Genomic DNA, 25484 nt, shown 5'->3' on the forward strand with positions numbered 1-25484 from the left:
ATCTTCCTCTGCACCCCTCTCTCGCCTTCCCTTCCCCTCTCTTCTCTCCTCCTCCTCCCCTCCCCCTCCCTGAGCATCCTCCTCGCCACCCCCATTGCCCTCTCCTCCCTATCGCCTTCTCTGTCCCCTCTTCTCCCCTCCCCCTCTCCCCTTCCCCTCCCCTCTTCCCATCGCCCTCTTTCCCCCCTTCTCTCCTCCTCCTCCTCCCCATCCCCTCCCCCTCCCTGAGCACCCCCCCTCGCTACCCCCATTGCCCTCTCCTCCCTATCCCCTTCTCTCCTCCCCCCTCTCTGTCCTGCCCCTTCCTTCATTAGCATCTCAGCCCATCTCAGCCCTGTGGCTTGGCGCTCCTGTGTAAGTGTCACCAATGTAAGTGTCCCCAAGTGCCTAACCATGGTGTTTAAAGTACTCTGAGAAAAGACAGGGATGTCTGTCATAATCTGGGAGCAGCAACTTTGGTAAGATCGTGCTGAAAGTGTGCCCTTCAGCAACCCAATTAATAAAGACATTCCTTTGCTGGGTCTGGCACCCCTTGCGACCCACTCCCGTCCTCCTCCCTATGAGAGCAGTGCAGTGGGCTGAGGTAACACTGACAAGTCCCAGTCCCAGTTGTTGCAGGGTGGGATCTCAAACCTAAGATCGCTGGAGCTTAGTGTATGAGTCTCTACTGCATGAGATAAAAGCCCCATGGCCCTTAACTAATGCTGTAGCAGTCTCATTAATCTCTAAGTCAGGGATCCGCAATCTTTGGCCCGCGGCCCGCCAGGGTAAGCACCCTGGCAGGCCGGGCCAGTTTGTTTGCCTGCTGCAGGTTTGGCCGATTACGGCTCCCACTATTCCACACTGTTGGGAACTCTTTTCTTTTTCTGATATTCAGATTACATTTCCTTTGCTCCGTTTCATCCTATGATTCCTACAGAATTTCAAATAAAGATGGACCTCTGGTTTGAATCTGGAATCAAATCCCAGTCAGAACCTCTGCAGAGATATGGAGGATTTGGACTCAGTGTCCTAGTTCAGTTTGGCATAGAGAAAAGGCTGAATCACAGGGTTTAAATCTAGATCTGAATTTACCTAAATTTTGGTGGATGGATGGGTGGGTGAGGATCTGGTGTCCACATATCCTGGTTATCCACATATCCTGAGAAACTCGGTTCCATGTAATCCCAAGTAATTGGGAGGAATAAATCCTGCTATTCTTATTCACCAAGTTTCCCCCTGTGAATCAGTGGGACTACTTGTGTGAGTAAGGAGAGCAGAATGTGGCCCTGAGTGTTCTGACTTGGTAACCTATATCTATAGGGTTTTTTGACGGGGAGAGGGGGCAAGGTTTGAGAGGGTAGTTTTCTCAGACTAGCATGGAATTCTCACTACCATGAAAATAGGAAAATGCTATCAATAACTGTTGAGTTGGGTCTCCAGACCCCAGGCTGGCAAAATTTGTCCACATAGCTGAGATTAATCAAAACTCCCTGGGTGAAAGGGCCAATTGTAGAACTTCCTGATAATGGGATGATACTGTCAGTGGCAGAGCTGAGAGACAATGATATGCTGGAAATATCTTTGCAGAGAGCATATATCTGACTGGAGGATGTGGGGTACACAGAAGAATTGGGGTTAAAATGCTCAGCTAAGTAAGTAGCTGATGCAAGTTTAAAGGTTATAGCAACAGTGGCTTCTTTTTAGACCTAGTTTTAGAGTAGTAATGCTCAATTTCAGCAGCTCCAACTGTTTGAAGATCAAGTTATTTCAGTAGAATTAATGGATATCTATTTAAAAAATAGACTGGAATGTGAATTTCATACGGGAGGGAGCTGCTACACAGAAGGTTTACATCATGGTTAGTTACCAATGAGCTGTCATTAATATATTGCTGTTATCTCTTGTGGTCATCGGCTGGAAAAACTGAGATTTTTGAACTCCTCTTGCTAATTGATTATCCACCTTATTTAATACAGGAAAGGTCTGACAGACTGTGTGTAGAAGAAAATGCCTTCGAAGCACTGGAAAAAGACTTCCAAGAAGTCATCAGTGAACTTATGGGAGATAAAAGTCTGGAGAAATTCCGGATAGAATATGAGAAGCTCCACACGGTTATGAAGAAATCCTACGAAAATGAAAGGCGTCTCATGTCAAAATGCAGGGAGCTGAATGCTGAGATTGTGGTGAATTCGGCTAAAGTGGCTGCAGCCCTGAAGCTCTCTCAAGATGATCAGACGACGATAACATCACTGAAGAGGGTAAAATTTAAATAGAATTAAATATGAGCAGAAAATATTTAATGGAGGACCCAGAAGTAAGCTGAGGGAAAATTTTCATCAGTTCAATGTCTTGAAGATGTAGTTCTGCAATAGCAAAGTGATGTGAGCTAGTGGACTGAGTATAGAGTTGGGAGCTGAACCCTTCTGTCTAACCTCTGCTCTGCTACTGACTTGCTGAGTTGCATTGGGCATGTCTCTTAACATCTATCAGTCTAATTTTGTGCTTATTTACACAAGCCACTCTTACTCTGTTGGCTTCAAAGGAGTTACTAATTCTGTGCCTAAGCTGATTTATCTGTAAAATGGGAGTAATATTAAATACTTCACAAGGGCATTTTGAGATTATTTAGTTGATGTTTCTGAAATGCTATATACATTTTAAATATTGGCAAGACATGAAAAATTCACCTGCCTATTGCAAGTAGGATTTTTCCCCAGGAGAGTGTCATCAACTTTTGTAAATTTTCATTAAAAATACTAAGCTTTTTGTCCTTATGTTTGAGAAGACAACCTTCCATATGTGATCTGAGTGTAAATTCTTGGGAGTGCTGTCATCCCAAGTCTGCAGATGTAACACTGACAGACCCTGGTCATTGGCAGGCGGGATCGAACATGGGACCTCAGTGCATGAGCCTCTACTGCATGAGCTAAAAGCCCTATGCCTCTTAGCTAAGGCTGTAGAGTAGACTCATTAATAGCTCTCTAAGTGGTCTCGGTGTCACTAGATGGGACAGAACACCACACCCAGGAGATGTTATTGTGCCTGTGCTACTGCTCAGGGCTTTCCTAAGTTGCGGCAGAATGAAAACGGTCTAGAATCTTGCAGGTTTTTCCTGTTGCTAATCAGATCCTTGTAGACAGTTGTGAAACTGATGTGAATCATGTCAATTTCACTCTGCTCCTATCTGGGCAATCTCTCAGCAGGAGTGGAGGCAGGCACTGGAACTCTTCATGGGGAAGTAGACTCAAAAAGTGGAAGCTGGGGAGGGTGATAGAGTAGCAGAGAAACCCTCTCACAAATGCCATAAAGCTGAAGAGGGGTAGAGTGGGAAGGATATTATCTCTGCTAATCTCAGCACCCATGAGGCTGAAGGGATGTACAGGGTAACAGCACACACCATTGTAGCAGCCGAGAGACTGGCGTGGGAAGGGTGCTTGACAATACGTTACAGTTAGAGAGACAGTGCACAATAAGCAGCTCATAACTTATCCTTTTAAAGCACAGGGATGTGCTGATGTGGGAGCATAGAGCACAGGTATTGTTCAGCTTGGCTAACAGGCTTAATCTTTGGGCTAATATTCAGGTATCACTATGACATTGTTACAAAAATGTTCTTATCATGTCTTTGAGAAACTCTTCAGTTGCTATTGATTTTTTTCAGCGTACCCTCACAATTGCATGCTGTTTTGCTGTCTGAAAAGGAATCCTATGACTAATCCTAATTTCACTGTTCTTCACTGTCATTTCACTAGCTAGTTACTTTGAAAAGCTCGTCAGATGTGCATAATGCAAATGATCAAGTAGATTCAAATCCCAATAGAACTTTGAGGCATATTTCCTTTACTAAATTAAAACAAAATCAACAATCCATGCTGATGGTTCAGTGGGTATGTCTATACTGCAATGAAAAACCTGCAGCGCCGAGTCTCAGAGCCCAGGTCAGCGGACTTGGGCTTGCGGGGCTCAGGCTGCAGGGCTAAAAATTGCAGTGTAGACACTTGGGCTTGAGCTGGAGTTGTGCTCTGAGACCCCTCCTATCCTTGCAGGGTCTCAGAGACAGGGTTCTAGCCCTAGCCTGAATGTCTACACTGCAGTTTTATAGCCACAGTGTCTGAACCCCGCAAGCCTCAGTAAGCTTACTTGGGCCAGCTGTGGCCGTGCCCTGGGTCTTTTGTCACAGTGTGTGCTAGAGAAAGGAGAATTCTCTTGGGGCTGTTCCTGTAAAAACAATAAAAATGAAGACCTAAATGTTGGTGAGTGGCTGGATCATGGAGGTAATGGGTGCAGAGCCTTTTCCTTCTAGATCACTAGGTCAAATCCAAAAGAAGGCCCTAGTCCTGCAGTCTGAACAGCAGAAGCAGACCCAGGCACCTTGTGAAGTCCTGTTGAAGTGTTCAGGTGCAGAGGCCTGACTCTTTAGAAAGATTGCAGGAAAGTGGCCCAGGTCAATAGTGATCAATAGTTGTTACCATTTGAGGCTGCTCAGCGCAGTGTTTTATGGTTTCAATCCATTTTCTTATGTATACTTCAAATAATAGCTTCTCTGATGTGACTGTCAACAAAGAGCTAAGTACTGAATTGAAGCACAGAGAATGAATTTCACACTTGCCTCTAGAGATGTCCCACCAGGTTAGGATGGCGGGACATCATCAGAAGCCTGCACTGCCCTTGCTCTGGCTAACAGGACTTCATTCTCCAGAGCTGTTAACCAGCACTACTCATTTTCAGGCGTGGTCTACACTACAGACTTATGTCGGTATAACTATATCAGTCAGGGATGTGGCAAATCCACACTCCTGAGCAATGCAGTTATACTGACCGAACTCTTGGTGTAGACAACGCTGTGTCAATGGGGGGGCTTCTCCCGTTGACATAGATACCACTCAGGGATGTGGATTAATTATGCTAATGGGAGAAGCTCTCCCATCCCTGCAGGTAGTGTCTTCACTAAGCACTACTGCAACACTGAATGTGTAGGCAAGCCCTCAGTCTTTAAAAATTTAAATGGGTGCAATCACTTTTGTTACTTAAACACCAGTACAGTGAAGCAGTTACAGTTTATGAACTAGCTGCTTCAAAATTACCAGAAATCTTTTCCACACATTTTCTGAACGACCGTTAGTACAAACATCAAGTATAGCTTAGTCTCTGGCGTTAATTATGCAATAAACTGCAATGCATTTTTAAATTACTAATTATAATCTGATTATCTAAAAGATTATGACATGCTCTGTATTTTCCAAGTCCTATCTTTCCAATGAGTAATATGTGATTTTTTAAAAACAGAGGTTTCCATCATCAGAAATTTCCTTTCTTTTAATCTTGAATGTAAAAGAAGCAACCTCCCATTCCTCCACCTGAAGGTAGAAACAGATTACTACAATTAGGTAACATTAGGCTTGGTCCTGTTCCAGCTAAAGTAAATTGCAAAATCCCATTCAGGATGTCTCCTGTTTACATATTGCCCTAGATCAGTGTGTATGCAAACTGAATTTTTGTCATAGAGAGCATAAGGATCTACAGGCCCAACCCTGTAACCTTTACTTTCAGGTGAGCAATCATTACTTACCTGAGTAGCCCCATTGACTTCTGTGAGAATACTCACCTGAGTAAAGTTGCAAGTTTCAAATGAAGTTAATAAAAATATTCCCCATGACTTTAGTGGGAGTTGGATGGGAGCCCTGATATCGGGATCTACTAGCGCAGACCCTAATGTCTATACAGAGTTGCACTGAAAGGTTTGGGGTCTAAATCTGAGACAAGTCTCCAAACTCCTAGTAAGTCTGGCATTTGATTCTTAATTAGTACTTTTGGCTTGCCTTCCTTGTCTTCTCCCACAATACTGAGAGTTAGAGACAATTACCAGCCTTGACTGTTAACTTCCTTACTTCCATCTGTTTGTTACACAACCTTCATAAGATATTAAAGGGACACTCTTAACATGGAATCTAGTAAATTTTAAAAAAAAGTTAAAAGCAGTTTCAGATACGGCAACTGTGCCTTAGTCATCTGGCAATTTTTGTGGTGTCACAACCACATTTTCCTATTACAAAAAGTTTTCCTCTCTCCAGACACCCCCCCAGCTCTCCCTCCAAAAAACAACAACAACAACAAAAACCCACCTACAACCAAAGGAGGCTGACTAGGACTCCGATTCTGCAAAATATGTAAACATCTGCCTAAATGTAAGCACAGAGTAGTTCCATTACAGCTCTAAGTACACCTGTACCCCAATATAACGCTGTCCTTGGGAGCCAAAAAATCTTACTGCGTTATAGGTGAAACCGCGTTATATCGAACTTGCTTTGATCCACCGGAGTGCACAGCCCCGCCCCCCCGGAGCACTGCTTTAGCGCGTTTATCTGAATTCATGTTATATCGGGGTAGAGGTGTACTGCTTAAACTAAGACATGTGAAGTCAATAGGACTATATACGGGCTTAAAGTTAGGCACATGCTCAAGTGCTTTGCTGAAGCAGGGCCGCACTAACTCTACACGGGAAACAACTGAAGTGATTTTGTGAAAATAGTCTCTGTGACAGGTATTGGATGGCCTTGAGGGACCATGGAGAGGGAATACAGGTGCAGTTGCACTGATCTGTGACAGTCCCGTCAACAAATGCACAAAATAAACTGGAAAAAAGTCTTTTTTCTCCTACTCTAATCTCAGTTATAATGATTTTAGGTGTTACTTGTAACTAGAGTAGATGAAACATTTTAAGACAGATTTGTGATTTTTTTAATATCCCTTAAGACATGAAGTCTCAGGCTACGTCTTCACTACCCGCCTGAATCGGCGGGTAGAAATCGATCTCTTGGGGATCGAATTATCGCGTCTTGTCGCGACGCGACAATCGATCCCCGAATCAACGCTTGTACTTCACCAGCGGAGGTAGGAGTAAGCGCCGTCGACGGGAGCCGCGGAGGTCAATTTGCCGCCCTCCTCACAGCGGGGTAAGTTGACTCGGATACGTCGAATTCAGCTATGCTACTCGCGTAGCTGAATTTGCGTATCTTAAATCGACCCCCCCCATAGTGAAGACGTAGCCTCAGAGTTGAGTGAGTTTTTGGCCATAAAACTCCCATTGGCTTCAGTGGGAGTCATGCAACCAAAATCTTACAACAAGACTTTGCAAATGTAAAGGCCAGTGTGTCTATTAGAGAAAATGGACCAGATCCTCAATTGAGTATAAATGGATAGCGCTTGACTGACCTAGTATAATATGCACTGACCACAGCGAATAGTCCACCAAAACCTGTATTATTAATTAACCAAGACAAAACATAATTAGTTTTCATTTTAAAAAACAACAAGGAGTCTGGTGGCACCTTAAAGACTAACAGATTTATTTGGGCATAAGCTTTCGTGGGTAAAAACCTCACTTCTATCCAATTTAATTTGCTAAACTGTTTTCCCATGATTTCCCCAGGAGATTGAAAAGGCCTGGAAAATGGTGGATGCAGCCTATGACAAGGAGCAGAAAGCAAAGGAAACCATTCTCTCACTGAAAGAGGAAATTATGAACCTGACTAAATTAGTGGAGCAAGGATCTGGATTATCACTGGGTCAAGAGCACAAGTAAGTTATCTCCATGAAGGAGAGAGAGCCTGATCCAATGCCCATTGAATAGGGTTACCATATTTCAACAATCAAAAAAGAGGACACGGGGGGGGGGGAGCCCCACCCCAGCCCCGCCCCCACCCTGCCCCCATCCACTCCCTCCCACTTCCCGCCCCCTGACTGCCCCCCTCAGAATCCCCAACCCCCCCCGCTCCTTGTCCCCTGACTGCCCCCTCCTGGGACCCCTGCCCCTAACTGCCCCCCAGGACCCCACCCCCTACCTAAGCCTCCCTGCTCCTTGTCCCCTGATTGCCCCCTCCTGAGACCCCCCCACCCTAACTGCCCCCCTAGGACCTTACCCCCTACCTGTCCCCTGACTGCCCCGACCCTTATCCACACCCCCGCCCCCAGACAGGCCCCCGGGACTCCCACGCCCACCCAACCCCTCCCCCGGCCCCCCCCCCCCCCCCCCCAGAACCCCCAACCCATCTGCCCCCCCTGCTCCCTGTCCCCTGACTGCTCCGACCACTCTCCACACCCCTGCCCCCTGACAGGCCCCCCCAGGCTCTGATTTCAGTTGGGGCCTGTAGGCGCTGCCATAATACGAAGAGAGTTTGACTGCTAGCTCCTCAGATCAGGAAGTGTCATTTATTTATGACTTGTGCAGCAGCAAGACCTCATCAGTACAGTCACCCCAGCCAGATGGGTTGCAAAGAGAGTGGACGCAGCAGCACAGGGAACCTGGAAAATAGTGCAAAAATGAGGTGGCTGAAAGACTTTCCAAGGGGCACAGGGTGGAGAAGCTGGAATTTTTGTCTGTTACAACCCTTGTTTGGGGGAATTGGTGGGATTTTTAGACCCAAGAGGGCAGTGAAAATAAAGACAGTATTATTTATGGAGTGGTAGGTTAAATTTTGGGTCTATCTGCCTTGATCATGACTCTTTAATGAATATAGTAGGTAGCTCATGTATTTGATTGGCAGCTGCAGTGGACTAATTCAAAATCTGTTCAAAATGAAATAAGTGACTTTTAAACTCCCAATCATCACAAAACAGCTTGTTCTGGTATCAGAGAGAGCCCAAAGGAGACAGCGACATTGCTTGACTATTATTTCCTTTCTTCCAGTATCCGGGATTTGCTGAGGTTTAAGGAAGAAGTAACAAAGGAGCGAGACCAGCTCCTGTCAGAGGTTGTGAAGTTACGTGAAAGTCTAATCCAAGCTACAGAGCAACAGCAAGAAACAGAGAGGGCAAAAAATGAGGCGGAACAAAGCATTGCTCAGGTCTGTGCAGCTCACCAGGTTGCAGTAGTCGTCTTTGTCCTGAACCATTCCCCACCTTTGTAATTGATCTCCATTAACTACTATGCTGCTACCGGCCATTTCACATCCCAGACCTTTTCAGGAGGCTCAGTGAGGAGTTCATCATCAGTGCTTTACATCCTTTGCCTTATTTCTCTGCTATTTTCTTTGCAAAGCAGTTTGTCAACTATTGACTCCTTCCAGAGTTGCCAAATCTCCTGCATTTGAAGGAGATATCTAAGTCATAGTTTCCTCTCGCTTTGAGGCTGTCCCCTTCTGCATTTGAAGCTTCCGTGTCTGCAGGAGGTTTCCTATCCTTGAGGGTTATCATACTGTGAATATGTTCCTCTTACTACAGAAGCCTGCTGGAGGTGTAGAAGGCTGAGAATATGTAAGGGGACATGTAAAGGGGGAGAGAGCAAGAGGCCAGGGGACAGTGGGAGGCTCCCATACGCAGAAAGGAGAAATTCAATAGGGGAAGGAGAGGTGAAAGAAAATAATGAGAGTGTGTTTTGGAGGGGAGAAAGAGACAGCAGAAGGAAGAGGAGGCAAGAAGGAGAGACCTGAAATCAAGAGTGGAAAAACAAAGAGAGGTGGATATATCCTTCTAGCTAGCACCAGGGCTTCTTGTCAGGCATAAACAGTAAAGCAGGCCTGGGGTCATGCTCTGCACTGCCATGTGGGACACCTGGGTTCCATATCAAGTCCTGGTTTCTCACTTCCTGAGCAGAGAGTAGATGATATCAAGCAGGGGAAAACATTTTCAGACATTTACTGGAGAAGACCTTCCCCAGCCCTTAGACTTACAGGTATGTTTTACTCTTCATGGAATCAGATCCCATTGTTTCTCTGCTCTCACCATAGTCACAGTCCACTCTCTGCAACCTGCCCTGGGGCCCTTCAGTGGGATCATCCAAAGGAAGTGGGTCCCAGAAGCCCATCACTTCTGGCAACCTTTTATCTAGACTCTAGCAAGTCCAGATCATGTGTTCCTGGGCCACGCATTGCCTCTGAGGCACAGAGCCATGAAATCTGAAATTAGAGTATCCGTGGCTCAACAAGTAGACCATCGGATCTGCTAGGTCGCATGATGAGATCTTCATGGGATGGCAGTGGTCATTGGGAAGAGGAGCTGTTGTCTACTGTTGTCTACCTTAAGCAGGGAGAGAACCCAGGTCTGTTGAAGGCTATTAGGAGGGAGTGGTCTGTGAGCTTATCGAAGGGAGGGAAACATTGGAGGAGTAGGGAAGGGCCACAGAGAGGGAGGGGAGAATCAGTGGAAGGAGCCTTAAAAAGCTGGGATGCTTAACAGAACCAGAGAGCCAAACTTTTTGCTCATTGGTCGTCATCACTGATAGGTTGTGTGCCGTGGAGCGTGCTTTGGCCCTTCCAGAAACTGAGCTACAACCCTGAGACAGAGGGCTCCATCCTTAGCTCGTGGTTGGCACAGCTGAAGGGGCAGGCAGTGGTGGCCTTGGCTCAGGTGGAGCTGCACAGGGCTGCTCTATTCTGTGCTGGTTAGAATGGTCCGTGGTGGACCAGCCCATCCGGACTCTTCCCCGTCCCCTGCTGGCTCTGAGGGGTGCTGGGCCAGGGAGGCAAAAGATAGTTGACACCATTATAGTCTGTTAAGTGAGGGGCTTTTCCTTTTAAAAGATTATAGAGAGAGGCAGGGAGTAAGAGCAGATGTTGCAATGAATGTTGCCTTGGTGATCTGGCTTCCCCCTCCTTCTTTACTGTTTACTTGTGTGTAATAAATGTTTATAAAAATGGCTTGTTTGGTGAGGTACAATAAGCAAAACCATTGCCCTGGCAACATAGCTTGGAGCCCAAGTTAGTGTGGTGACTGTAAACCAAGGATCAGATGGGGTAACTTACAAATGAAAACATCCGAAAAGCCCCATCGGATCCCTACTGGAATGTTCTTGCTGTTAGTCCTCAGGGTCAAAACCATGGCGTTTGGGTGGCAGGTACTCTCAGCTGGGGTAGGTATCCTCAGCTCTGTTGAATCCATCAGAGCCTTCTGGCTGGATTCTTTTAGGGTATGGTGATTGATGACTAAGAAATCCTTGTAATTCATCATTTGAGCCCATCATCTGGGGTTCCAAAAACATAGCTCTCCTAAGAGGGGAGCCTGTTTACCTCTGAGCGGTTCTTCCGTATTCCATCCAGTGGAAGGCAGTATTAAACAAAAGCCACTGGGTCTCAAAGGTAAGCACAATAAGAATAAAGGGCAACTGTACCTGATTTGTTTGAATCAAAGACAGGCAAGGCCCTAACTTCTTTCTTTCTTCTGTCACTGTGTGATGGCAGTTCCAGCAGGAAATCCAGATGCGTCAGAATGAGGCATCCCGGGAGTCTCGAAAGAAGGACAAACTGGAGAAGGAGCTTAAACACATTCAAGTGGAAATGGACAACAAGCAGAGTGAAATAAAGGCGCTGCAGCAGCATGTGCTGAAGAACAAAGAAGAGCTCCTAAAACTGGAACAGCAGCTCAAGGAACAGAAGGTACAGTAGGTGATTCTGTTATCTCCAACACAAACTGGTAATAGTATCAGGGTCAGATGTCAGACACAGAGGAAATTCATAATAGAAGGAGGGATGGAGAAGACCCATTAGATCATCAAGATGATCTCTCTGTCACTGGAGGGGCTATATCATACTAAACAGAAGCCCCCATTGAAATCAACAAGGAGTAGTGCCTAAAGATTTGTGGCAAGAAATGGCCTCAGGATCATTATGTATGGTAAAAGGCGACTTTCTGTACTCTGGCCAGAATGCAGATATGTTCTGCTTCAATCATGTTAGTATGTTAGGCTGGTATTTACATTGGAACCTAAAGGATTTAGGTGCCCAAATGCAAACGAAATCCACGGGAATTAGAGTGCCTAAATCCCTTAGGCTGTGTTGAAAATATCAGTCTTGATGTTTAAATCCTAATTAAAATAGTAATGCATGACAGTCCAGTATTATCCTTTTCTTATGGACAAGTTATTTTTTTCACTCTTAAAGGCGTTTGGTTTTCCACCTGGTTGATGACGATTTTTAGGACTCTTCTCGCAAAGACCACAGTGATTGGGACCAAATATCCCAAAGCTGGTGTGATGTAGTGGTCAGAGCAGCAGACTGGCAGTCTGGACTCAGATTATATTCCCAGTTCTGCAAAAGACTTGCTGTGTTGTGTTGGGAAACCTCTGTGCTTTGGTTTCCCCATCGGAAAACTGGGAAAAATTACACTTACCTACGGCTCAAATTTACGGTGAAGTTTAGCTAATGAATGTTTGTATAAACATTATAAAAGTCTCTAGAGGAGTGTGAAGTATTGTCTTAAGTCTTTTTATTTTTTTAACCAAGTACTGTTTTCAAACCGGTTTTCTGGCAAAGTCCTAAAGCAGTGTTTTGCTACTAGTTTGTATCGTTCATCTATTTCCCATGACTCTGAGAAGCGCCCACAGAAGCAATTTCAGTAAATAGCATAAGAGATCTAATAATTATAAAGCAATGTTTCCTCAAGGGAAAGTTTTGGAGGAGTTGTGTGTGTCTTATAAATTTATGGTTCTATCGTCCCCTCAGGTCTAAGAGTCAGTGTGGGTAGAAGCCTTTGTCAATGTTTTTGTTAATTCAGTATAAAGTCTAAATAAAACACAATTCACATGAATAGTTGAAGGGAAAACTCGATTATTTCTCAAAACGGGATTGGGTCTGGCGCAGCCCTGGAGAACAGTTCCAGGATCCACCAAACCCAGTCCAAGGTTTATTAGCTCGGATATCCCCAAGAGGCCCTTATTACACACAGCAACTGGAACATGCTCTGTCATACCCTTCTCTAATGCTTTCTCATCACTTCCGTACTCTGTCCATGGCTTCTTAGCCCAGGATTTAGGGAGAGCAGGGGGTTGGACTAGATGACCTCCTGAGGTCTCTTCCAACCCTAATCTTCTGTGATTCTATGACCCTATGTCAGAGAACCGCAGCAGCTCCAATAAAGAATCCCTTTCATAGTCATTACAACTGAGTCCTGGCTCTTCTATGCTGCAGAAGTCACTATGCTCACCTCCCATATCTCTCTGTGCTCCCAGCACGCAATGGGGGTGGGAAATCCCCCACACACCCTTTTTTTTAAACAGCACGGTACACATTGATCTGCCACACATAGATGCTTGAACCGAAAAATATGATGATAGTTCTTTCCTCACTTATAAAGTAATGTCTGCCAGGGGAAGTCCCATCAAGCAGAAGAAAAGTCTGGCAGCTCCAATATCGAAATATATATTCTCCGTATAAACCATGAAACTGCTGTTCTGGGCTTTTGATTGAAGACAGATTAAAGGGGGAAAATAGCTGTGCCCTGATGTCAGCAAACTGCGCACTCCAGGAAGTGTTATAGGCCTATTAATGTAGGATTTGCTGGCTAAAATAGAGCTCCCCTGCCCCTCAGATGATTAAAATTATTTGAATCTCATACTCATTTGCAATGATTGTAGCGAGTTGCTGGGTATGTGATGCCTGCCAAATGGCAAAGAGGCATTAAAATATTTATCCACCACCTGTGAGGGAGACTTGCAAAGCTCCCAGAGAAAATGATGCTGGCTACCTTGTCATTTTTCCCAGCCGTTGAACATTTATCATATTTCTGGGCACATTAATCATTTCATCAGGGATAAAGAACAATTTCTATCAAGAGAAAAATCTTCAGTAGCTCTGATCCCCCAGGGCGACTCAAGGTGCTGCCAGTCTGTCTATGTAGATACATTAGAATTAGATTTAAAAGAATTATCTGGATTGTTTCATAATCTAACAGATCCTGAATGAAAGAGCTGCCAAAGAACTTGAGCAATTTCAGACGAGAAACTCTAAACTCCAGCAAGAGAACGAGCAGCACAGCATGGCCTTTGAACAAATAACACAGGAGAACCAGCAGAAAACAGTGGAGCTGAAAGTAAGTACCAGCTCATATTTGCATGGCATCAGACATATCCCTCTGCTGTCGGGAATTTGATGCTGGTGATTCAGTAGATGACATTCTTCCCTCTGAGTCAGTACTATACCAGCATCCCAGTCTAGTACCAGATCATACTGTGCTGTTTCAGATGAGACATAAAACTGAGGTCCTGATTACTTGTGATCATTAAAGACCTCATGATATTTTTCACAAAGGCAAAGGCTTTTTTTAGATTGTAAGGCCTTTGGGGGAGAGGCTGTGCCTTCCTTTATGTTTGTATAGTGATTAGCATATTGTGAGTGCTGCGGGAAGCCAATAATATATAGGAATAATAACTGCCCCAGCCAAATTCCAATGTAGGTAACCACATCCTGCCTTCTTAAATTTCCTCTTTGGCATCAATTGGGGAAGTTAAATACAAATCAGTATGTTGTTGTTTGCTTGCTGACCTAAACCGTTATCTTGTGTTGCTGTGCACTGTTAAAAAGCTGTTTTGCACCACTCCAGAGGTAGCTGCATTTCATCAGTGGGTAAAGTGACTGCTACATACGGTTTTTAAAGCATTTCAAGAGCTTTTGGGAATGAAAGGCACTGTAGATATTATTACTATATGTCTGCTGAATCTGTCCTCCCCCAGCCAAGAGCATGGCTGCAGTTACAACACTGGCTATGTCAGAAAACAGGACAGAAAAGGAATAGGTGATCAAACTTTAGTAAAGTACAACTGATTCAGCTAATTAAAAGAAGTCAGTTGCTGATAGGAAGCTTTCTTGCAGTGGGCACTATTGGTTAAAACAATGAAAACAAACGACAACAGACATGTTAGAAGATCTGTCCAGAGCTAATGTAACATAAAGACCCTGTTCCGGAACCCCAGTGAGATTTCACTGTAGGAGTTTCTTTTTCTGTTGTATTGCTGTGCACACTGGAAGGGCACTTTTATTACCTATTGAAAAAACAGATTACTCTGCCCGGTTAGCTAGCATAATTGTTATTCCCAGCAGTATCATCTTTGCATAAAATTGAACAAACAATGTGTTCAAATGGGAACTGATTACAAGATTCAAGGTGGGTGGAAAGGCAGATATTAGCCGTGTAAGGGCCCGATCCTCAGTTCAGTGGAAGTTGGAGCTCAACACTTCATCGGATTATGAGCACAGATTTCTGAAAATTCATTGTTAAGGTGCTGTCCAGTTATTATTTATTTGTATTGCGGTAGCTTGTGGGTGCCCTAGTCATGGGCCATGACCCCATTATGGTGGGTGCTGTAGGTGGGGCCTGATCCTGCAGTGTGCAGACACCTCTAGCATTGTACTAAGCATCTCTAGCACCGAGTGATGGAAATGTTTGCAAATTTCTTGAAGTCCAGTGTTTGAGTGTGCCCAAGTCCTGCTGACAGTTCCTCACAGGAGGTATTTGCACCTCACAGGATTAGGTCCCTAGTAGTGACTGATTCTATGAATGGGGCAGTGCACACTGTGATGTGGAAGGCTTAAAATGTGATGGTGTTGCTGCAACTGCAGGGCAATTGTATATTTGTTTCTTAGTAGATGTGGGGATTATTTCTGATGTATTAATTGGCTGCAGTCACTAGTGCAGTGATCGCTACTGGCAACATTTTAGTGCAGTGTCTTGGATCAATAGTTTCATTTCCTGATTCCATAACGTGATGTGGACTCAAAGATTTGGTTTTTAAAGTTGTAGATTAACAGCTTCCTGCTTTTAGGGATGTAGAATCAGATCAGACCATCAGTCACCAGTAGCTGATGTTTCATTGAAAGGCAAGGCTACTCAGACCTAATCCATGGAATCAGTTGTGCAGTGCTGTGCATGGACTGCAGCTGGGAATTCTTTATTGATCTCTCTTATGCCCTGAAGCATGAGATTTGATTACCTTTCTCCTTGCCTCAGCTGGCTTTGTTTAAATTATTTTAATAGTGGTGCCATTCTCCAGTCTTTTTCTAAATCCAGCCACAGCATTCATCTTAGTGGCCTCCTGTGCCACGGAGTCCTGTAAAGAAACTATATGCTAAGCAAAGAAGCATTTCCTTTTATTGATTCTAAATGGATTGTCCTTCTCACCCGCTCTCCCTTCTGTTTCTACACAGATGAGGGAGGATGAGGTGACTCAGATGCGTCATGAAATTTCAAAACTCTCCAAGGTAAGAGAAGTTATCCAGAGAAAACTGCGTGTTGCAGAGGAACAAAAAGTTGAAGCAGAACACCAGAGGGATACCCTAAAAAACCAAATCTCTGGACTAGAGAGAGGTAGGAATCAAAGCACTGTTGTGTTGCCACTGTTGTGTTGTGTTGGCACTGTTGTGTTGTTTGTTATAATGTTCATTTAGTGTATGCTCCAAGTCAAGCTCATGCCTCTTCGGTGCCCCGTATGGGACCATATGAAAGGGACCTGCATGGCACTATGGCTGTAATGCCCTTACATATGTCTCCTAGGTCTTTGGAATTTTCACACAGTGCAGCATGTGCTGGGTGAAAATATAAAGGGCCTGATCTGCAGCCCCTTTGTGTGGCAGGTGTAACCCTTCCCACCCCAGGAAATACCCTCACGGTGTGTGTCTCTGTGCCAGTCTGTGTTGCCGGTGCACCAGCCCCTGATGCAGAGGGATGATTGGAAGAAGGCACAAGCAGGGCATTCTTTTGCCCCAGCAGTTTTGTGCCCCTACAATGATACCAGTACAGAGATGACTCTAGCACAATGTTTTAATAGACTGAATGATAGCGAAGTGCTGAAATATAAAGCCCCATTCTGCTATATACCTAGTGTGGACATGTTGCCTCAGTAAAAGCTTCCCTGTGCTCTGCCTCGTCTGTAGGTTGTATACTGACCTGACGGCACATATGGGACATGAAGTATTTTATATGACTTTATGTATGGGACATGCTGTCTTTCATATTCATATCTCCATAACTGGAAAAGGTAAGGGTCTCTCTCGAAGAGAACAGCCATTCTGCTGTTGCTTCATCAGATCGGGCCTCATGCTGGAGTGAAAGGGAAGACACAGGAAATGCAGCTCTGTCTTTGAATGGGTGAGAAAGGCAACAGATAACGCACCTCCTGGCAACTTTGATGGTTCTCATGCATTCCAGTGCATTGTGTTGCCTGCAGCTCAGCCTTCCCGATATCAGCATGTCAGTTTCTCCTTCAGACGCATATTTCCTCTTACTTATTTTGTTAGTGATTTATTCTTCTGTTTATTTGGATGAAGGGCCAAATCTAGATTGCCTTAAGTGGGACCAGCTCCAGTGAAGCCAATGGAGTTATGCCCTTTTATGTCAGGCCTGGATTTGACCAAGAGGGATTAAAACAACTCTATAAATCTAAATCCAATATGTTCAAAAGGAACTAGTGATTTCAAGAGACTCACCATTTGGATGCCAAGCTTGAGATGTCTTCAAATGACCTGATTTTCAGAGTGCACAGCATTTTCTGAAAATCCAGCTCCTTTATGGTGTCTCAAGTTAAAATCAGAGGCATCCAAAATCACTAGTCCCTTTTGAAAATCTTGGCCTAATGCTCCGCTAGTGCCTAAATATGGATTAATTTCCCTAAATTTAGGCACCTGAATTTGCAAATCGAGGTCATAAATTATATCTCCATTTATATAATATTAATAAAGCTTTTTAAAAAGTCCACAGACCTTTGTTTTTTCCAGCTACGCAATTTGAACCCAGAGTTTAATAGTCTTTTTCTTGCTTTTAGAGTTGGAGATTGCTAAAAGACAGGTAGAAATTGATAAGAAAGCCATAGATGAGCTGGTGAGAGAAAGGGACATATTAAACAAGGTGAGCTTGCTTTGCTAACACTGGTAAACAAATATCTTGCCTTGAATATGAGATGTCTGTAGCTTAAACCATGCTCCCCCACTTTCTATGAATTGAAACAACATTATACCTGTGAACACAAAAGGGACTTCTTAGTATTAGCATATAAAACAGCAGGGGGCTGTAAGTGTTATGTGCATTTGCCTTTATTGCAAACGTGTCATTTGATATTCTAAGCAGTTGATTACTCCTCTGCTTGTAGTATCTACAACATATTGAGTTTAATGTTAATCTAGTCAAATTAGGGCTGTGCTAATAAAAAACACACCATCTGTCTGCATCACAGCCTTGTCTGTTTTTAACCCTGATCTCTCCTGCCACCATTTAGATTCATTTCTCATGCTGACCATTTTTCATGTGTCCAGGGTTCTTATACCAGGCAATAATATCTTGTGCTTATTGGTATTTCCGAAACTGAGTTTGGTAGATTTGACTCTATAATGTGATTCTTTAGGTTCCTCACTTGGTTGAGAATCAAACATTGTTCTGCATCCTGAATGAGTCTATTACGGGGTCACCTTTTGAAGAAGGTGAAAAACTGATTCTTTAGTTTTGAAGGATTTTTTAAAGTGAGGTTAGAAAAGTAACTTGATTAAACTGAGATCTTGGTGTCCTGTTTATTCTCCTTCTGTGACTTGTAGGCCAGCCTTGCTCAGTTTACAAGTTCAACCTGGTTACTAGAAAATGAGACTGGAAGGTGTTCCCCACTGCCTTCATTATCCCCCCTCCTGAACAACCCTCTCCATTCCTTCTGTAATGCAAACATCAGTATCCCAGCTTCCAATTCAAAAATATGGCCTCATTCTAGGGCCCTCTAGCACGACTGGGAGCTCACGGGTCCTACAGGACCTGCTGCTATAATAGTGGGAGCGGGTAAAATGTACTTTGTTGAGGCCAATACTGTGTGGGCAAAAAACCCCAAACTGCAGTAATTTGCTGGAAAAAACTAAATCTCGGTTCAGTTTATCATAAATAGAATTCCTGCAATGTAAAGCAAGTTTTTCTTTTTTTTAAAAAAATAAAGGTTTTAATACTTAAATTTAAGTGAGGAATAGAAAGAAATTTAGTGTCTATTATAACAGGAGTTAAAGTATTTTTTACATGGTTTAAGCGAGATTTGTTTTATTCTTTGAGTGGTAAAAATTGTGTCCGAATTCCCTTTATGTATATTATATATTAACTGAGGGTTGTTTTTTTGCTTTTTGTTTTGTTGTTTTTTAAGTAGCATGGGGAATCTGTCTCTTGCGGCATTTGTGGGATCTAAGTTTTGGGTGGGAGCGGGATAAAAATGCAAGAAACAACGCGGGCGTGGGTGGGAGTGGGTATTGCAGGGTGGGATGGGAGCAGGATTAAAAAAATAGTCCAATACAGGGCTCTGCCTCATTCTTTAGTGCAGTGGTCTCCAAACTGTGGGGTGTGCCCCCCCTAGGGGCATGCAGAGGAACTTTCAGGGCGGGGTGCAGCGGAGCCTGGGCCAACCCCCATTGGGGGTGGGGAGGGAGTGCTAAGCAGCCCTGCTTTGCCCCCAGCTTCACTCCGGCCTTGCCCCCAGACACGGCTCTGGCTCCCAGCTCCAGCTCCGGCTCTGCTCCTGGCCCTGTCCTCAGCCTCAGGCCCCAGCTCCACTTCTGACCCCAGCCCCATCCCTGGCCCCTGCCCTGACCCTGACCTGAGCCCATGGCTCCCGGCCACACCTCCGCTACTGACCACGGCCCCAGCTGTCAGCACCGACTGCATCCTAGCTGTGGCTCCGCTCCAGCTCCTGGCTGTGGCCCAGCCCCACCCCCAGCCTCAGCCCACGCCTCCCACCATGGCCCAGCTGCAGCTCCGCTCCCGGCCTTGGCCTTCAACCTTATCCCAACTCCTGGCTTCGGCCCCACTCCTGGCCTCAACAGTGGCTCCATTCCCAGCCGCGGCCCCAACCACAGCCCCTGCTCCGGCCTTGGTCCCTGGCCCCGACCATGGTCCTGTTCCTGGCCCTGGCTTCCGGGGGGGCACGGACAGATTATATTATGGGTAAGGGTGGGCATGCCGTAAAAAGTTGGGGGACCACTGCTTTAGACTCATGGAGACATTCTCATGGTCATATTTGGAGACCGAGTGTCTTTAATTTAGCGAATCTGATGAGGTGTAATGACTCTAGGGCATCCTTCACCCACTCAGACCGAAGCTAGTGTTTAACATAGCGTGTACAGTGCAGCATTCGGAGTGACAGACATGGATGGTAATTGTTTCGGGATTCTTTTTGCAGAACTTGCTTAAGGCTGCCAGTGTCACTCAAAAGCAGCTGAACCTGGTGAAGCTCCACGAACAGTCCAAGAGGAACTTGGAAGAAGAAATTCAGAACTATAAGGATGAGGCTCAGAAGCAGAGGAAGATCATCTACCAGCTGGAAAAAGAGAGAGACCGTTATATCAATGAAGCTAGTGAACTCACCCAGAAGGTATGAGATGATTTGTGTACACACAAGATTCATCCATCTCTCTCTCTCTCTCCCTCTCAAAATTGGAGGGAGAGCAGATTCCGTTCCTGACATTTTAGATTTAGCTGATAGGTAGGATTGATCAATGGTCTGCAGAGAGTTTACAAAGGTTTTAATAAAGCTGGTGGGTTTTAGGCAGATCATTACACACAGGACTGTCTTGTACATTTGTACACCGTTCTAGGCTAGCATATTTTTTTCCTCCCCTATCTTCCATGTGTTTAAAAATAATTTTGGCCATGTCCATCCTCTGCCAGATTTTCCTGACGTTTTAACCAACTTCTCTTTGGCTCTGCTGCCTTGGTATTGCCCCAGATTGTGATCTTTACAAACTGATCATAGATTTATAGATTCCAAGGCGAGAAGGGACCACTGTGATCATTTAGTCCGATCTCCTATATAACAACAGACCAGAGAACTTCTCCAAAATAATTCCTAGAGCAGATATTTAGAAAAACATCCAATCTCAATTTAAAACTTGTCAGGGATGGAGAATCCACCGTGACCCTTGGTAAATTGTTTCAGTGATTAATTACTTACAGGTTACTATCTCCAGGGGCCTAGGTTCAAATCAAAGTTGCTCCTTCATCAAGACCTTCCTTTTTCCTGCTTAAGTCACTTCTCTTTCTCAGTGTATGAAGACACATTACTGTGTTTCCGCTCTGTCTGGGAGGTCCAGTGAATGTGTCCATAGTGATTCTCAAGGCCAGGTATGCAAGGTTGCAGTGATACGCCAGGCAAGGCCACTGGGATCTGTGGGTATGTCTACACAGCAAAAAACAAACAAACAAACAAACCCTCGCAACGCAAGTCTCAGAGCCTGGGTCAACAGATTTGGGCTTGTGGAGGGTCTCAGAGCTTGGGCTCCAGCCCAAGCCCAAATATCTACACTACTATCTTTAGCCCCGCAGCACGCACCCTATGAGCCCAAATCGGCTGACCTGGGCTCTGAGACTTGCTGCTGCAGGTCTTTTTTTTGCTGTGTAGATGTACCCTGAGTGTGCTGCCATTGCTTTTCTCCCAACCACCCTGCTCCGGGACTGAGAAATAGTCTGAGATTCAAACCTAGGTCTCCTACATGTTACTTCTGAGAAAGAGATGTATTCTGTATTCATTTATGCAGGGCCGGCTCTGGCTTTTTTGCCGCCCCAGGCAAAAAAGCCTCCCGCCGCCCCTCCCTCCCCCCAGACGGGGAGCGCGGCAGGGGAGGGCACCGAGCCCGGCCGTGGCCCCGCTCTCCCCGGCCGGCCGGAGCGCCGCAGGGAGGGCGGCGAGCCCGGCCGGGGCCCCGCTCTCCCCGACTGGCCGGAGCGCCAGGAGGAGGGCGGCGAGCCCGGCTGCGGGCCCGCTCTCCCCAGCCGGCCGGAGCGCCGGGAGGAGGGTGGCGAGCCCGGCCGCGGCCCCGCTCTCCCCGGGTGAGCGCCGTCCCCCTCCAGGTGCCGCCCCAAGCACATGCTTGGAGGGCTGGTGCCTGGAGCCGGCCCTGCATTTATGTCTTACTCTCTCAGCCCTCTTTAAGCTGCAAAGCTGATCCTTCAAGCTGCTGAGTGCCCTCAAATTCCGCTGAAGGCAGTAGGAGTTGAAGATGCTCAGCACTCTGCAAGAAGAGCTCAGCACCTCACAGGATTGGGATTTGTAAAATTCCCTATTACCTCTGAACATACTAATTCAATCCAGTCTGTGATACATGGGCTACTCGGAGAATCTCTGCAAAAGCTTTGTGTTGTGTCCATTGCCTCCTATTATAGAATCATAGGCCTGGAAGGGACCTCGAGAGGTCATCTAGTCCAGTCCCCTGCACTCATAGCAGGACTAAGTATTATTTAGACCATCCCTGACAGGTGTTTGTCTAACCTGCTCTTAAAAATCTCCAATGATGGAGATTCCACAACTTCCCTAGGCAATTCATTCCAGTGCTTAACCACCCTGACAGTTAGGAAGTTTTTCCTAATGTCCAACCTAAACCGCCCTTGCTGCAATTTAAGCCCATTGCTTCTTATTCTATCCTCAGAGGTTAAGAACAATTTTTCTCCCTCCTTCTTGTAACAACCTTTTATGTACTTGAAAACTGTTCTCATGTCTCCTCTCAGTCTTCTCTTCTCCAGACTAAACAAACCGAATTTTTTCAATCTTCTCTCATAGGTCATGTTTTGTAGACCTTTAATAATTTTTGTTGCTGTTCTCTGGATTTTCTTCAATTTGTCCACATCTTTCCTGAAATGTGACTCCCAGAACTGGACACAATACCCCAGTTGAGGCCTAATCAGCGCAGAGTAGAATGGAAGAATTATTTCTCGTGTCTTGCTTACAACACTCCTGCTAATACATCCCAGCATCATGTTCACTTTTTTTCAACGGTGTTACACTGTTGGCTCATATTTAGCTTGTGGTCCACTATGACCCCCAGATCCCTTTCAGCAGTACTCCTTAGGCAGTCATTTCCCATTTTGTATGTGTGCAACTGATTGTTCCTTCCTAAGTGGAATACTTTGCATTTGTCCTTATTGAATTTCATCCTATTTACTTCAGACCATTTCTCCAGTTTGTCCACATCATTTTGAATTATAATCTATTCTCCAAAGCACTTGCAACCCTCCCAGCTTGGTATCATCCGCAAACTTTATAAATGTACTCTCTATGCCATTATCTAAATCATTGATGAAGATATTGAACAGTACTGGACCCAGAAGTGATCCCTGTGGGTCCCCACTCGATATGCCCTTCCAGCATGACTGTGAACCACTGATAACTACTCTCTGGGAACGATTTTCCAACCAGTTATGCACCCACCTTATAGTAGCTCCATCTAGGCTACATTTCCCTAGTTTGTTTATGAGAAGGTCAAGCTACTGCTAGACAGTATCAAAAGCCTTACTAAAGTCAAGATATACCACGTCTACTGCTTCCCCCCATCCACGAGGCTTGTTACCCTGTGAAAGAAAGCTATCGGATTGGTTTGACACGATTTGTTCTTGACAAATCCAGGCTGACTGTTACGTATCACCTTATCTTCTAGATGTTTGCAAATTGATTGCTTAATTATTTGCTCCATTATCTTTCCAGGTACAGAAGTTAAGCTGACTGGTCTAATTCCCCGGGTTGTCCTTATTTCCCTTTTTATAGATTGGCACTATATTTGCCCTTTTCCAGTCTTCTGGAGTCTCTCCCGTCTTCCGTGACTTTTCAAAGATAATCACTAATGGCTCAGCTATCTCCTCAGTCAGCTCCTTGAGTATTCTAGGATGCATTTCATCAGGCCCTGGTGACTTGAAGACATCTAACTTGTCTAAGTAATTTTTAACTTGTTCTTCTTTCCCTATTTTAGCCTCTTCTGATCATACCTCATTTTCACTGGCATTCACTATGTTAGATGTCCAATCACCGCCAACCTTCTTGGTGAAAACCGAAACAAAGAAGTCGTTAAGCAACTCTGCCATTTCCACATTTTCTGTTATTGTTTTTCTCCTCTAATTGAGTAATGGGCCTACCCTGTCTTTGGTCTTCCTCTTGCTTCTAATGTATTTTTAGAATGTTTTCTTGTTACCCTTTATGTCTCTAGCTAGTTTGATCTTGTTTTGTGCTTTAGCCTTTCTAATTTTGTCCCTACATACTTGTGTTATTTATTCATATTCATCCTTTGTAATTTGACCCAGTTTCCACTTTTTGCAGGACTCTTTTTTGATTTTTAGATCAGGGTTCTCAAACTTCATTGCACAGCGACCCCCTTCTGATAGCAAAAATTACTACATGACCCCAGGAGGGGGGACCAAAGCCTGAGCCTGACTAAGCCCCGCTGCCCTGGGTGGGCGGGGGAGGCCTAAGGGGGACTGTAACCTGAGCACCAACACTCAGGGTGAAGCCCTTGGGCTTCAGCTTCAGCCCTGAGCAGTGGGGCTTGGGCTTCGGTCCCAGATTCCAGCAAGTCTAAGCCAACCCCGATGACCTCATTAAAATGGGGTTGCAACCCACTTTGGGGTCCCGACCCACAGTTTTAGAACTGCTGTTTCACAGTTTGAGAACTGCTGTTTTAGATCATTGAAGATTTCCTGGTTAAGCCAGGGTGTTCTCTTGCCATACTTCCTATCTTTCCTATGCAGTGGGATAGTTTGATTTTGTGCCCTTAATAATGTCTCTCTGAAAAACTGCCAACTGTCTTCAATTGTTTTTCTCCTTAGACTTGCTTTCCATGGGATCTTACCTACCAACTCCCTGAGTTTGTTAACGTCTGCCTTCTGGAAATCCATTGTCTTTATTGTGCTGTTCTCCCTCCTACCATTCCTTAGAATCATGAACTCTCTCATTTCATGATCACTTTCACCCAAGCTGCCGTCCTCTTTCAAATTCTCAACCAGTTCCTCCAAAATCAAAATCAAATCTAGAACAGCCTCTCCCCTAGTAACTTTCTCCACCTTCTGAAATAAAAAATGGTCTCCAATACGTTCCAAAAACTTGTTGGATAATCTGTGCCCTGCTGTGTTATTTTCCCAACAGATGTTGGTGTAGTTGAAGTCCCCCATCACCACCAAGTCCTGTGCTTTGGATGATTTTGTTCGTTGTTTAAAAAAAGCCTCATCCACCTCTTGTTCCTGGTTAGGTGGTCTGTAGTAGACCCCCTACCGTGACATCACCCTTGTTTTTTACCCCTTTTATATTTATCCAGAGACTTTCAACAAGTCTGTCTCCTATTTCCATCTCAACCTCAGTCCAAGTGTATACATTTTCAATATATAAGGCAACACCTCCTCCCTTTTTTCCCTGCCTGTCCTTCCTGAGCAAGCTTTATCCTTCTGTATCGCTTTATTTCATGTGGTGTGCTGAGGAACATGATGATGACATGTTCCATTAATTGCTGAAGATCACATTGGAGAGCTCTCCAAGAAGCTCATTGATTTACTGGGAAGCTAGCCTTCAAGCTGTTTCAACTCACAAGTTATTTGCTACCTTCTTACTTTATAATTACCTGTTACAAATTCATGTGATCAGTGGCTTTTAAATCATCTTTGAATGATACATACCCTCTTGTCTGGCTTACGTCATATCATTTCTTTGGAATAATATTCCATTTAAGTGAGATTTCTCTTTATTCCAAAGTCACATTTTACATTCCCCTCCCCCGCCCACCCACTGCATCTAATCATGTAGCTATGAGTTAGGATCATTATAAAGTACGGTCAAGCTGTAAATCACAGAAATCAGAATGGCAAGGGTCTTGCTGTAGAACTATGCATTTCTGATTAGGGCTATGCACATTTTTTTGTACCTAAGGTGAAAAGGATGAATGCTTGAGGGTTTTCTGACTTTTCCACTTCGGGTGCAACATTTTTGGCATTTAATCCGAAAGTTCCATAACCCTTTTACCCTAACACCTGTGCAC

General features: G+C 44.8%; 1 protein-coding gene across 1 annotated transcript in view; it reads left to right on the forward strand.

Annotated features, from left to right (window-relative positions):
- Positions 1 to 25484, forward strand: part of CFAP58 (cilia and flagella associated protein 58) — a 103197-nt gene that overhangs the window by 16183 nt on the left and 61530 nt on the right. Inside the window, 8 exon segments of the mRNA XM_026651098.1 lie at positions 1959 to 2240; positions 7412 to 7560; positions 8669 to 8825; positions 11157 to 11351; positions 13645 to 13782; positions 15894 to 16053; positions 17507 to 17589; positions 19880 to 20071. Of these exon segments, the coding sequence (XP_026506883.1) occupies positions 1959 to 2240; positions 7412 to 7560; positions 8669 to 8825; positions 11157 to 11351; positions 13645 to 13782; positions 15894 to 16053; positions 17507 to 17589; positions 19880 to 20071 (1356 nt within the window).

This window comes from Terrapene carolina, unplaced genomic scaffold, assembly GCF_002925995.2.
Source record: "Terrapene carolina triunguis isolate 2854851 unplaced genomic scaffold, T_m_triunguis-2.0 Scaffold95, whole genome shotgun sequence".
Classification (NCBI taxonomy): domain Eukaryota; kingdom Metazoa; phylum Chordata; order Testudines; family Emydidae; genus Terrapene; species Terrapene triunguis.